The sequence below is a fragment of the Giraffa tippelskirchi genome, chromosome 5 (genome assembly GCF_054371585.1).
Source record: "Giraffa tippelskirchi isolate mGirTip1 chromosome 5, T2T-mGirTip1v1.2.pri, whole genome shotgun sequence".
Lineage (NCBI taxonomy): Eukaryota > Metazoa > Chordata > Mammalia > Artiodactyla > Giraffidae > Giraffa > Giraffa tippelskirchi.
This window is the reverse complement of record NC_137279.1, coordinates 157,856,240-157,870,229: the sequence shown is the minus strand read 5'-3', so window position 1 is coordinate 157,870,229 and position 13,990 is coordinate 157,856,240. Positions and strand designations below refer to the sequence as shown.

Genomic DNA, 13,990 nt, shown 5'->3' with positions numbered 1-13,990 from the left:
CACCAGAATTCCCTTTCTCCTCTTTAATGCTATTAAAAAAATATTTATTTATTTTTTGCTGCGTTGGGTCTTACTTGTAGCATGTGGAATTTTTCGTTGTGGTGCACAGGCTTCTCTCTGGTTATGACCCGCAGGCTCTAGAGCGTGTGGGCTCTGTAGTTGAGGAATGTGGGCTTACTTGCCCCGTGGCTGTGGGATTTTAGTCACCTGACCAGAGATCGAACCTGTGACCAGAGGTTGAACCTACGTCCCCTACGTTGGAAGTCAGTTCTTATCCACTGGACCACCAGGGAAATCCAAATGCTATTATTTTTTAATTAAAAATGGATTTGTCAGAAGGTAAACAGCAAACAGAAATGTGGAAATGGTGGATGATAAGATTCATTGTAGTATGCATTAGTAAAGAAAGTTTATTTGAAAAAAAGGTTACTAATTTCTCTTAAGTTTAAGAAATAAATCATGAATCTCTTGTGAGAAGTATTTGGAAATTGTGAAGAATGATATTTGGATGGTTTTCCAGACTGAAGCTCTGACAGCACTACATAAAATTACCAAGAATTTTGGCATATTTTTTCCCCCTTGGGCAGTCCCACCAAGTATTTGAGGTATCACAGGAGATTGAAATATACTGGATAATGAGTAAATCTTTTCACTTCATACTTGATAAACATGAATTTTAATTCATTTTTATTTATTTTTAAATCAGGAAAGCTTTTGGAAAGGAAATTAGTGGGTGGGAATAGTTTAGAATTGTGGTTTCTTCATTTTTTATTTTCTTGTTTGTAGTTAAGGTTCTGTTTGTTTTGCCTTTCCCTGTACTCATAGAAATATGAAAAAAAAATTGTTTTCTTCATTGATTTTTAAATAAATACATACTCTTTTTTGTCCAGCTTTCTTCAGATGTAATTGACATACAGCACTATATAAGTTTAAGATGTACAACATAGTGATTTGGCTTACATACATGATGAAAAAATGACTATCAGTAAGTGGAGTGCACATTCATCATCGTGTAGATACAAAACTAAAGAAATAGAACATTTTTTTTCTTATGGTGGGAATTCTTACGATTGACTCTCTTAACAGCTGTCATACATAACACACAGCAGGGTTAATTATATTTATCATGTTGTTAATTCCATTCCTAGTAGTTATTTATCTTATAACTGGAAGTTTGTACCTTTTGACTGCCTTCATCCAGTTCCTTCCCTCCTCTCGTGTCTCGTAACCACAGATATGATTTCTTTTTCCATGAGTTTGTTTTTGATATATAACTGACCTAAACACTATGTTAGTTCCTGTTAGACAACATAGTGATTTGGTATTTCTATACATTTCAAAATGATGTCCACAGTAATTGTGGTTACGATATATCGCCATACAAAGATATTACATAATTATTAACTATATTCCATACAATGTACATTTCATACCTGTGACTCATGTAAAGAAAACATTTTAGGAACTTCCTTGGTGGTAAAGTGGTTGAGACTTCTCCTTCCAATTACAGGGTGCAGGTTCAATCCCTGGTCAGGGAGGCAAGATCCCATAGGCCTCGTATCTGCCCCCCTCAAAAAAAAAAAAAAATCCAAAACATAAAACAGAAGCAGTATAACAACAAAAAAAAATCCAAAACATAAAACAGAAGCAGTATTACGACACAATTCAGTAAGGACTTAAAAATGGTCCACATCAAAAAAAATCTTAAAAAAAAAAAGAAAATATTTTAGTAGACTGAATGGCTGTGAGCATTAATTTATTCTTTTTCCCCTTTCCAGGTCTCACCACACTTCTTTTAAGGAAAAACAAAAATTATCACTTAACAAGGGATATCCTCCAAGTCATTTTATTCAGCCAGAGCTGCTCTGGGAAACTGCATTGAGGAAGTTAAGTTTTGCAAATGACTAAATAGCTGAATCTGATGTCTTTAGGAACCACAAAAAAATGTTTATCTTAAAAAGGAAAAAGCACTTCATCTTAGCATTTTTATTTTTCTTATAGGCTGTTTAGGAATTTTGCAACAGAGTGTCTTCTCTGTAGATTTCTTAATTGAGCAGTTTCAGTTTTGTTAGAGTTGAACATAGCCTAGACACATTTATAATTTGTGAATTAAATTTTTCATTTGAACAACTTATTTTTCAACAAATAATCTTGTTATTTTAAAAGAAACTCAATGTAAGTAATAAGAAAAGTACAAAAAAGGAAGAAATAAAATTGCATAATATCAACATTTTTAAAATTAGTCTCACTGATAATCATATATTGTTATATGCTGCTGCTGCTGCTAAGTCGCTTTAGTCGTGTCCGACTCTGTGCGACCCCATAGACGGCAGCCCACTAGGCTCCCCCATCCCTGGGATTCTCCAAGCAAGAACACTGGAGTGGGTTGCAATTGCCTTCTCCAATGCGTGAAAGTGAAAAGTGAAAGTGAAGTCGCTCAGTCGTGTCCGACTCTTAGCAACCCCATGGACGGAAAATCATCCATCCATGGGATTTTCCAGGCAAGAGTACTGGAGTGGGGTGCCATTGCTTTCTCTGATCTTGTTATATAGAGCTTGTCCTAATGTTTAAAAAATGACCTCACATCTCTTAGAGGTCACTTTTAACATTATGGACTTCTAGACATTTTTTTATGCATATGTATTTGTGTGTGTGTAAATGTATGTACATACGTAATACATGTGTATGTAGATGCATAAATTGTATTTATCCTGTTCTTTTTTTCCTTACACTGCATGTCCTGGAGATATTTTTTAAAAATTAATAAACTATTTTTAGAGCAATTTTAGGTTTACAGCAAAATTGAACAGAAAGTAGTATATAGAGTTTCCATATACCTCCTCCCCATAACACACATGACTTCCCCACTTACAAAATCCTGCACCAAAGTGGTATATTTGGTACAACTGAAGAATCTTTGACATGTAATTATCACCCAGAGACCATAGTTTACATTAGGGCTCACTTTTGGTGTTGTATATTCTGTGTTTGAAGACGTGTATAATGATGTGTATAGACAATTACAGTATCATATAAAATAGTTTTTCTGCCCTAAAAATCCTCTATGTTCTGCGTACTCATTCTCTCCCTCTAACTCCCCAGCCCCTGGCAACCACTTTATACTGTTTCCACAATTTTGCCTTTTCCAGAACACTATACGGTTGGAATTATGTGGTATTTAGCTTTTTCAGATTGTCTTCTTTTACTTTACATTTAGTTTTCCTTGATATCATTTAATGGCTTGATAGCTCATTTCTTTGTAGTTCTGAATAATACTCCATTGTCTGTTTGTACCCCAGTTTATTTATCCATTCACTTACTGAAGGATATCTTGGTTGTCTCCAAGTTTTGGCAGTTATGAATAAAACTGCTGTAATATCTGTGGGCAAGATTTTGTGTGGGAATAAGTTTTCATTTCATTTGGGTATATACCAAGGGGCACAATTACTGGATCTTATGAGTATGTTTAGTTTTGTAAAAAAAAAAAAAAACTACCAAACCGTCTTCCAAATTAGTTGCATTCCCACCAGCGGTAAATGAGAGTACCTATCCTTACCAGCATTTAGTGTTGTCAGTGTTTTGGATTTTGGTAATCCTAAAAAGTGTGTAGTGGGATCTCACTATTGTTTTGATTTCTCTGATGACATGATGTGAAGTATTATTCACATGCTCACTTTCCATTTGTAGATCTTCTTTGGTGAGGTATCTATAAAGATCTTTAGCCCATTATAAATATTATTTATTTATTTATTTTGGTCTGTGCTGGGTCTTCGTTGCTGTGTGTGGGTTTTCTCTAGTTGCCATGAGCAGGGGCTACTCTCTTGTTGCAGAGTACGAGCTCTAGGGTGCGAGGGCTTCAGTAGCTGTGGTGTGTGGGCTCAGTTGTGATATATTGGCTTAGTTTCTCAGACCAGTGATCAAACCTGTGTCCCTGGCATTGGCAGGCAGATTCTTAACCACCAGTCTACCAGGAAAGTCCTGGTCCATTTTTAAATTGGGTTGTTTGTTTTGTTATTGTTGAGTTTTAAAAGTTTGTTTTATATTTTGGATAACGGTCCATTATCGAATATGTCTTTTGCAAATGTTTTCTCCTCGTCTGTGGCCTGATCTGAAATGAAAATTCTCTTGATATTGTCTTTTTTTAAAAAAACTTTATTTATTTATTTATTTTTGGTGACACTGGGTCTTCGTTGCTGGGTATGGGCTTTCTCTAGCTGTGGCGAGCGGGGACTATTCTCTACTTGCAGTGCATGAGCTTCTCATTTCACTGCCTTCCTTGTTGCTGAGCATGGGCTCTAGGGTGCAAAGGCTTCAGTAGTTGTGACACGGGGGCCCCATAGTTACAGCGTGTGGGCTCTAGATTGTGCTGGTTTCAGTAATTGTGGTACATGGGCTTAGTTGCTCTGCGGCATGTGGAATCTTCCCAGACCAGGGATCAAACCTGTGTCCTCCATATTGGCAGGTGGATTCTTATCCACTGCACCATCAGGGAAGTCCTTGACTTTGTCTTTTGCAGAGCAGAAATTTTTAATTTTGATGAAGTCCAGCTTGCCAATTATTTCTTTCAGGGATTATATCTTTGGTGTTAAATCTAAAAATTTATTGCCACACTGATGGTCCTTTGGATTTTCTTCTGTGTTATCTTCCATGACTTTTATAGTTTTGTGTTTCACAATTAGGTCTATAATCCATTTAGAGTTAATTATTTTTGTTAAGGATGTATGATCTGTGTCAAGATTTAATTTTTTGCATATGGATGTCTAATTGTTACATCATTTGTTGAAAAGACTATCTTTGCTGTGTTGTTTTGCTTTTTGCCTTTGTCAGAGACCAGTTGACTCTATTTATGTGTATCTATTTCTGTTCCATTAATCTATTTGTTTGTTCTTCTGAAATGCCACACTGTTGTGATTGCTGTAGCTTTATAATAAATCTTGAGGTTGGGTAGACTCCATTTTCCAAATTTGTTCTTCAATATAATGTTGGCTATTTTGTGTCTTCTGCCTCTCCATATAAACTTTAACATCAGTTTGTCAATGTCCACGAAATGACTCACTGGAACTTTGATTGAGATTGCACTGAATCTATAGATCAGTTATGGAAGAGTGGACATATTGACAGTATTGAGTCTTCCTAGCCATGAATATTTTTCCATTTATTTGGTTCTTCTTTGGTATTTCTCAGAGTTTTGTACTTTTCCTCATATAGATGTTGTGTATATTTTGTTTGATTTATATCTATTTAATATTTTTTGAGTGCTAATATAAATGGTAATATCTTTTTTAATTCCAGTTGCTGCTTGTTCATTGCTGGTGTATAGGAAAGTGATTAACTTTTGTGCATTAACTTTGTATCCTACAGCGTTGCTGAAATCATTTATTAGTTCTAGAAGTTTTTTTGTTGTTATTGTTGATTCTTTAAAATATCCGCTGGAAATAATCATGTCATTTATGAAGAAAGACAGTTTTATTTCTTCTCAATCTATATACCTTTTACAGCCTTTTCTTGCCTTATTGCATTAGCTATGATTTTATGTGCAGGCCTTTTGTCTCCTTAAGTAGGTTTATCCCTAGGTATTTCATTCTTTTTGATTTGATGATAAGTGGGATTCTTTCCTTAATTTCTCTTTCTGATCTTTCATTTTTAATGTATAGAAATGCAACAGGTTTCTTTGTGTTAATTTTGTATCCTACAACTTTTCTGAAATCATTGATAAGTTCTAGTAGCTTTTTAGTAGCATTTTTAGAATTTTCTATGTTTAGTATCATGTATTAATATAAATTTAATGTGTATAGTATAATGATGTGATTTATATACATCATGAAATGATTGTCACAGTAAGTTTAATGACTAGTCATCATCTCCTATAGATAAAAAATTAAAGAAATTTTTTTTCTTGTGATGAGAATTCTTAGGATTTATTCTGTTAACAATGTTCATATATAACATACAAAATTATATTTGTCATGTTGTGCATTACATCTCTAGTACTTTTAAATGAAAGTTTATATCTTTTGACTGTCTTCATCTAATTTCTTCTCTTCTCACCCCTTGCCTCTGGTAAGCACAAATCTGATCTCTTTTCTTTGAGTTTGTTTTTGACATGTAATTGACTGACAACATTTGTTCCTGTTTTACAGCACAGTATAAGCAAGATCATATGATATTTGTCTTTGCTTGGTTTACTTCACTTCATATGATATTCTCTAGGCCCATTTATGTTGCTGCAGATGGCATTATTTCATTCTTTTTTTTACAGCTGAGTAATATGCCATTGTATATGTACCACATCTTTATCATATATCTGTCAACAGACATTTAGGTTGCTTCCATGTCTTGGCTGTTGTAAATAGTGTTGCAATAAATATTGAACATTGGGTTGTATGTCTTTTTCAATTGCAGTTTTGTCTGGATATATGTCCATGATTGAAATTGCAGGATCATATGGTAGTTTTGTTTTTAGTTTTTTAAAGAACCTCCAGTCTCTTCAGTAAGTAGTGTTGAGAAAACTGGACAGCTGCTTGTAAAAGAATGAAATTAGAACATTCTCTAACACCACACACAAAAATAAATTCAAAACTGGATTAAAGACCTAAATGTGAGACTGGATACTATAAAACTCGTAGAGGAAAACATAGAACACTCTTTGACATTAATCACAGCAGTATCTTTTTGGGTATGTCTTCTAGAGTGATGTAAGTAAAAAAATATATAAATGGGATGTAATTAAACTTAAGAGCTTTTGCACAGTGATGGAAACCATAAACAAAACAAAAAGACAATGCAAAGAGTGAGAGAAAATATTTGCAAATGATGTGACTGACAAAAGATTAATCTCTAAAATATACAAAACAGCTCATACAATTCAATATCAAAAAACCAAGCACCACCACCAAAAAATGGGCAGAAGATCTAAATAGGCATTTCTCCAAAGAACACATACAGATGGCTGATAGGCACATGAAAAGATGCTCAACATCACTAATTATTAGAGAAACGCAATCAAAACTACAGTGAAGTATCACCTCACACTGGTCAGAATGGCCATCATCCAAAAGTTTAAAAAATAATCAATTCTGGAGAGGATATAGACAGAAGGGAACTTTCCTACATTGTTGGTGGGAGTGTAAATTGGTACAGCCACTATGGAGAACAGTATAGTGGTTCCTTACATTCTCTTAAACATTTTTGGTTTAGAAGATTCATGGTTGGTGGCTTTTTAAAGATAAACTTTTAAAATTCTAAACGTTAACATATGTTTTTTGTATAAGATTTGGAAAAATGTGGGCAATAGTGATATAAAAATGATCAGTCACAGTTTGTTAGGGAAACTGTTGTCAGCATTTTGGTGTACTTTTTTGTAAAACTTCCTCACCACCCCCTCAGACCCCAACCAGGAAGTATTATATGATACATAAAGTTTTAGGTTTTCTGTATTGTTTCCCCATTTTCACAGACTCTTCAGGGGGATTTTAAATGGATATATAGCCCATCATATAGATTCACTATGTATAATTCACACATTTTATAAACTTTACTCCTATTTTTCCAAATTGTGTTAAATAATGCACTTTTGGGAGGAAATTTTTTTCCTTTATTCTCATTGTCACTTAAAGAATTCTAAATATAGCAGGTAAAATGCTGCTACTTTTCATTAACTTATCAGTTTGTGATTCACTGAAACATTTTGAAGACCAATTGTGTGTCAGGCACAATTTAAGGACACTTAAAAAGTTTACTGGCTAGTGTAAGAGAATGTAAGGAACAAAAGATTATAACGTGTGATGAGTACTGTGATAGAGGAAGACATAGGACCCTAAGGGACTAAAAAGAGGGACTTCTGTATTGGTTTGAGGTTGGGACAACAGTAGAAAATTTAGCAATCTTACCAGAGGAGGAGAAACTTTTTTTCTTTTTTTAAAAAAATTAATGTATTTATTTTAATTGAGGATAATTACTTTGCACTATTGTAATGGTTTTTTGCCATACATCAGCATGAATTGGCCATAGGTATACATGTATCCCCCTATTCTGAATCCCCCTCCCACCACCCTCTCCATCCCATGCCTCTAGGTTGTCCTAAAGCACCAGCTTTGGGTGCCCTGCTTCATGCATCAAACTCATATTGGTCATCTGTTTTACATATGGTAATGTATATGTTTCAATACTATTCCCTCAAATCTTCCCACCCTTTCCCTCTCCCACTGAGTCCAAAAGTCTGTTCTTTACGTCTGTGTCTCCTTTGCTGCCCTGCATGTAGGATCATTGGTACCATCTTTCTAAATTCCATATGTATGTGTTAATATACAGTATTTGTCTTTTTCTTTCTGACTTACTTCACTCTTAATGGGCTCTGGGGTCATCCACCTCATTAGAACTGACTCAGTTGCATTCCTTTTATAGCTGAGTAATATTCTATTGTGTAGATGTACCAAAACTTCCTTATCCATTCATCTGCTGATGGACATCCAGGTTGCTTCCATGTCCTAGCTATTGTAAATAGTGCTTCAGTGAACATTGGGATACATGTGTCTCTTTCAATTCTGGTTTCCTTGGAGAATATGCCCAGCAGTGGGATTGGTGGGTCATATGGCAATTCTATTCCCAGTTTTTTAAGGAATCTGAGGAGGAGAAACTTAAACTGGGTCTTAGTACTCATGATAATAAGGCCGTCAAAAAGTGAGGGTAAGCCGAAAGGCATTCTAGGTGGAGGGAACGGCACATGCAAAGTCAAGGAGGTATTAGCATGTCAAGTTTAGGAAGCTTTAATATTAATATTCAAAATGGCTTCTGTCTATGGTACATGTGAGGGAGTGGCAAGAGAGAAAGCTGAGTAAGTGGGCAGATATAATTTCATGAAGGGCCCTGAATATCATCCTTAACGCTGGGGTGTCATCATGAATGAGGCAGAATCGTTGAGAAACATGTTTATAGTTCTGACTCTTCCATTTGTACATCAGCAGTTCTCAACAGCTCTAGCCCAAACCTCACCTTTGAGTTCCAGATCTATATAGCCAACTGTCTTAATGGCCTCTTTAGAATGTCTAGAAGGTAAACTCCATGAAAGCAAGAATTTTACTCCTTTTGTCCTAGGCTGTATCTGCATTTCCTAGAACAGTGCCTGGCAATAAGTTACCCCGAGTGACTCAATTCAAAAAGGAACGATTCCTTACTATATCTCAGAGGCGTCTCAAACTCTACATAAATCCAGGTCATGATCTTATCCCTCTAAGCTGCCCTTCTTCTGATGTTGCTTGTTTAAGGGAATGGCACCATCTATTTAATTTCACAAGCTAGAAACCTGGGTGTATCTTTGACATATTTCTCTTTTTCACCTTTCACATTCATTTTATCACCAAGACCAACTGAATTTTTGACATGTTTCTTCATGTGCCCATTTGTCTCCATCTCCACTGCTCTAGTCCAGGCTACCATCTTTCTCCTCATCCTATACAATAATAGTAAATTCTCACCCTTTACTCTTATCCCCTTTCAATCTGTTTTGTCTGTGTTGGAGTGTAAAAAAAAAAAAATCACACAAATCCACAGAATCAGATTCTGATATTCCTGTTTGCATCAGTTGCTCTTTGCATAAAAAACAAAATTCTTAACACAGACTGCAGGGCCTTGTGTGCTCTGGCACATGTCTAACCTAATAGCCACGCACATGTCACTTTTTTGGACTCTGCTCCTTAGTCACATTGACTTTTCAGATTCTTCTAGTGGACCATGCTTTCTTCTGCCACAATTATAATGTTTAATTAGTAACTGCTAATACATACTATAAAATGGAATACCTATTGTTAGAGAAGCTAATGTACCAATCCCGTTGAGTTGGTATTTATAATTCTGAAAGGATAATGTTCTATGTGGCATTCCTTTCCTTTTCTTTTATAACTTTTTTTTGATTGTACTGGATCTTCGTTGCTGCATGCAGGTTTTCTCTAGTTGTGGAGAGTGTGGACTATTTTTTGCAGTGTGTGGACTTCTCACTGTGGTGACTACTCTTGTTGTGGAGCGTGGTCTCTAGGGTCTGCAGGCTTTAGTAGTTGTGGCATGTGAACTCAGTGAATGCAGCTCCTGAGCTCTAGAGCACAGGCCAAGTAGTTGTGGCATATGGGCTTAGTTGCTTGCTGGTATGTGGGATCTTCCTGGACCAGGGATCAAACCTGTGTTTCCTGCTTTGGCAGGCAGATTCTTTACCACTGAGCTACTAGGGAAGCCCCTGCATTCTTTTCTTGAAAAGAAAACTGTCTGTGAATTATTACAAATAAACGAATATTTTCGGTAATAATTTGTTCCTCTTTCAGATTACATACAACATATCTCAATTTTCCATCATTTAAAAAAAATGCATATATAAGCTACATTTATTCTTGTTTTGGAGTAAGAAAACATTGTCTGTTGTAAATTTAAGCCTTTCTATTTTTTAAAAAAATGCTGCTGTAAGAAGGATATATAGGAAATATAGGAAATGCCTTAATTTAAAAAAATGATTAGGCTTTATATGAAAGCAGTGACTTAATACAAGTGGAAGCCTCCATTATGAAGATAGTTATCATTTCTTATGATTTCAGATCACCTTCTCTAATTACAAAAGAAACAAATCTTGGATAGTCTCACCAAAACTGAGTTGTATTATTGTTATTATTTTTAATTGTGTGTGTCTGTTGTGTGTATTGTTTGGATTTGTGTGATAACTTTTTTAAACATTTATTCATTTATTATTATTTATTTTGGCTGTGCCTGGTCTTAGTTGTGACATGCAGATCATAGATCTTCATTGTGGCATGCAAGCTGTTAGTTGTGGCATGTGGGATTGAACCTGGGCCCCCTGCATTGGGAGCATGGAGTCTTAGCCACTGGACCACCAGGGAGGTCTCTTGTGTGATAATTTTTATTGTTGTATATTTGTTACTAAATATATTTTGTAATTGAAATATGTATAGAATATATTATATTTTATTCTGTAAAATGAAAAATTTGTTTGCTCATTTCCAGTTCAAATTGTATTTAATCGCTTAAGTAACTTTAGCAGGTTATTACACCATAGAATATGTACTCATTACTTTTCTTTAACTTTCTTTACGTCAGAGCAAAAGACTAAACTTACAGAAGAATGCAATCAAGTGATGGCTTTTTCTTTAGAATCTGAATATGGAGGCCACAGGAACAGATGATGTCGATAAGCTGAAAACTAAATTTATATCTGCTTGGAACAACATGAAATATAGTAAGTATCATGATTTGAAAATTATATAATCCAAAGAAATATTTGAAGATATATATTATCTCCCTTATTCAGTAAGTAACAATTGCTGAGGTTTTCCTTGAATCAAATATTTCTGTAAGGAATAAAATATAATATATTCTCTATATATTTCAGTTACAAAGTATATAAGAATACTTCCTGAAGAAAGAGCCAAATATCCTCATAAATATTGCTTAGAAACTCAGGCATATCATGTGGTCCTTTAAAAAAGAAAATTCCAAAGCAGATATAATTTATTCAGGTAATGGATACTACCTCAGTTTTTCAGACTCAGTTTCAGGCAGCCTCATGTCTGAACCAGGCACCAAGCAAAATAGATGTCTGAACACACAAAGCAGACCATATAAAGTTCATACTCTGATACATATAACTTTCTTCTAGGAGCACACTCAGACTCTTAATTATAACTTAGTTATTCTTGGTTTGCATACAAATCTGGTAAGGATCATATGGTTGTTCTGAAGCCTACTTCAGACTGGAAACAAACTGGTGATGAAGAATCTTTCAAAGGTGGAGAAGTACTAGAGAATTAGTGTCAACAGGAAGTTTCATATCCATAAAATAGGAATGGAAAAATTTAGTAAAACCCATAGGCAATGCAAACTCAGGTAAAGCACAATTGGCTGTTGGCTCCTGATTCACTGGAAGTCATGGCCAGCTAGCTATTTAGACAGTTAAAACTTGGTAATAACTTAACATTGCATTTTGAAGATTATAGACATTAATTTTTTGAAAATTTGAGATAAATCATTTGCTACTAAAATTCACCCTTTTAATGTGTATAATTCAGTGGTTTTTTAGTATATTCACAGAAATGTACAACCATCATCACTAACTCCAGAACATTTTTATCACCCCTCAAAATTACCCTGTACCCATTAGTAGTGTACGAATACTCCCTATTCTTCCCCATCTCTCTCCAATCCCTGACATCCACCATGCTACTTTCTGCCTCTATAGATTTGCCTGTTCTGGACTTTTCATATAAATGTTGTCATATAACTTGTCTTTTGTTTTTGACGCCTTTCACTTAGCACAGTGTTTTCAAAGTTCATCCATGTTGTATGTATGTATGTGTCAATATCTTTGTTTGTGGCTGTCTAGCTGTCACAGCATCATTTGTTTAAAAGAATGTTCTTTTTCCATTGAATGGTCTTGCCATCCTTATCTAAAATCAGTTGACCATAGATGTAAAGGGTTTATTTCTGGACTATCAATTTTATTCCATTAATCTGTATGTTTGTTCTTATGCCAAATACAACATTCTCTTGATTAGTTTAGCTGTTTGTGAAATCTGAAACTGGAAAGTATGATTCCTCCAACTTTGCTCTTCTTTTCCAAGATTGTTTTAACTATTTTGGATCCCATGCATTTTCCCTATGAATTTTTGATCATCTTATCAATTCTGCAAGAAATTCAGCTAGGATTTTTATATAGATTTTAGTGAATCTGTAGATCAATTTTCAGAGTATTGACATATTAACAGAATATTTGCATATTAAGTCTTCCAATTCATGGACATGGGATGTCTTTACACTTATTTAGATTTTTAATTTCTTTCCATGACATTTTTTAGTTTTCTGTGTGTAAGTCTTACACTTCTTTTGTTAAAGTTATTCCTAAATATTTTATTCTTTTCAATGCTATTTTATTTTTAATTTTTTTTCTAATTTTTGGCCACACCTTGCAGTTTGTGAGATCTTAGTTCCCTGAACAGGGATTGAATCCTTGCCCCTTGCATTGGAAAGCAGAGTCATAACCATTGGACCACTGGGGAAGTCCTTCAATGCTATTTTAAAATGAATTGTCTTCTTAATTTCTTTTTATATTCTTTGTTAGTATATAGAAATGCAATTGACTTTTTTGTGATTTGATCGTGTGTCTTGTAAACTTGATCTCCTTTATTAGTTCTAGTAGGTTTTTGTGGATTCTAGAGGATTTTCTGTGTAAGCTCGTGTCGTCTGCAAATAGAGACTTACATTCTTTTCAATCATTTAATCTGATGGATAGGTTATGTGATGAAGATTTCATTTATAAGGTCTGGAAATTATCATACTGGTACTAACACATTTTAGCAGTATCCTAGGAATTGTTATTTAAACTATTATTTACATATGTGTAGCTTTCCCTATCTAGATATTAAGTGGGCATAGCAAGATTATGGTAATCCCTAATCTCTGAAGAACAGAATGTTCAGGGTAACTACGTGTTTTAGAGAAGGACATGGCAACTCACCCCAGTATTCTTGCCTGGGAAATCCCATGGACAGAGGAGCCTGGCAGGCTACAGTCCATGGAGTCACAAAGAGTTGGACACCACTTAGCGACTGAGCAGGCACATGTTCTAGATAGTTTTAAGTTATAGAATAGTATTTTAGTTTGATTTTATTGATGAAAATTATTCCAAAATGTTTAATATGTATTCCTGGCTTAGAGTTTGTATTGTATGGGTGGTTTGTATGCATGCTAAGTCTCTTCAGTCATGTCCAACTCTGCGATCCCATGAACTATAGCCCCCCAGCCTCCTCTGTCTGTGGGATTCTCCAGGCAACAATACTGGAGTGGGTTGCCGTGCTGTCCTCCAGGGGATCTTCCTGACCCAGGGATTGAACCTGTGTCTCGTATGTCTCCTGCACCGGCATGTGGGTTCTTTACCATGTGTGGTTTAAGAAATAATAAAACATTTTTTTGAATTTACTTATTTTTAATTGAAGGATAA

The 13,990-nt window shown here is 35.0% G+C and overlaps 1 protein-coding gene across 8 annotated transcripts in view; it reads left to right on the top strand.

Annotated features, from left to right (window-relative positions):
• The window catches only part of ATG4C (autophagy related 4C cysteine peptidase), a 90,654-nt gene that overhangs the window by 19,522 nt on the left and 57,142 nt on the right, over positions 1-13,990 (top strand). For 7 of the 8 annotated variants that reach the window (XM_081484945.1, XM_081484947.1, XM_081484948.1 and 4 more), the window contains one exon: positions 11,095-11,233. In XM_081484945.1, the coding sequence (XP_081341071.1) occupies positions 11,158-11,233 (76 nt within the window). In that variant the 5' untranslated portion in view covers positions 11,095-11,157. The remainder of the gene's footprint in view (positions 1-11,094; positions 11,234-13,990) is intronic. The other variant, XM_081484946.1, reaches the window with a different exon arrangement.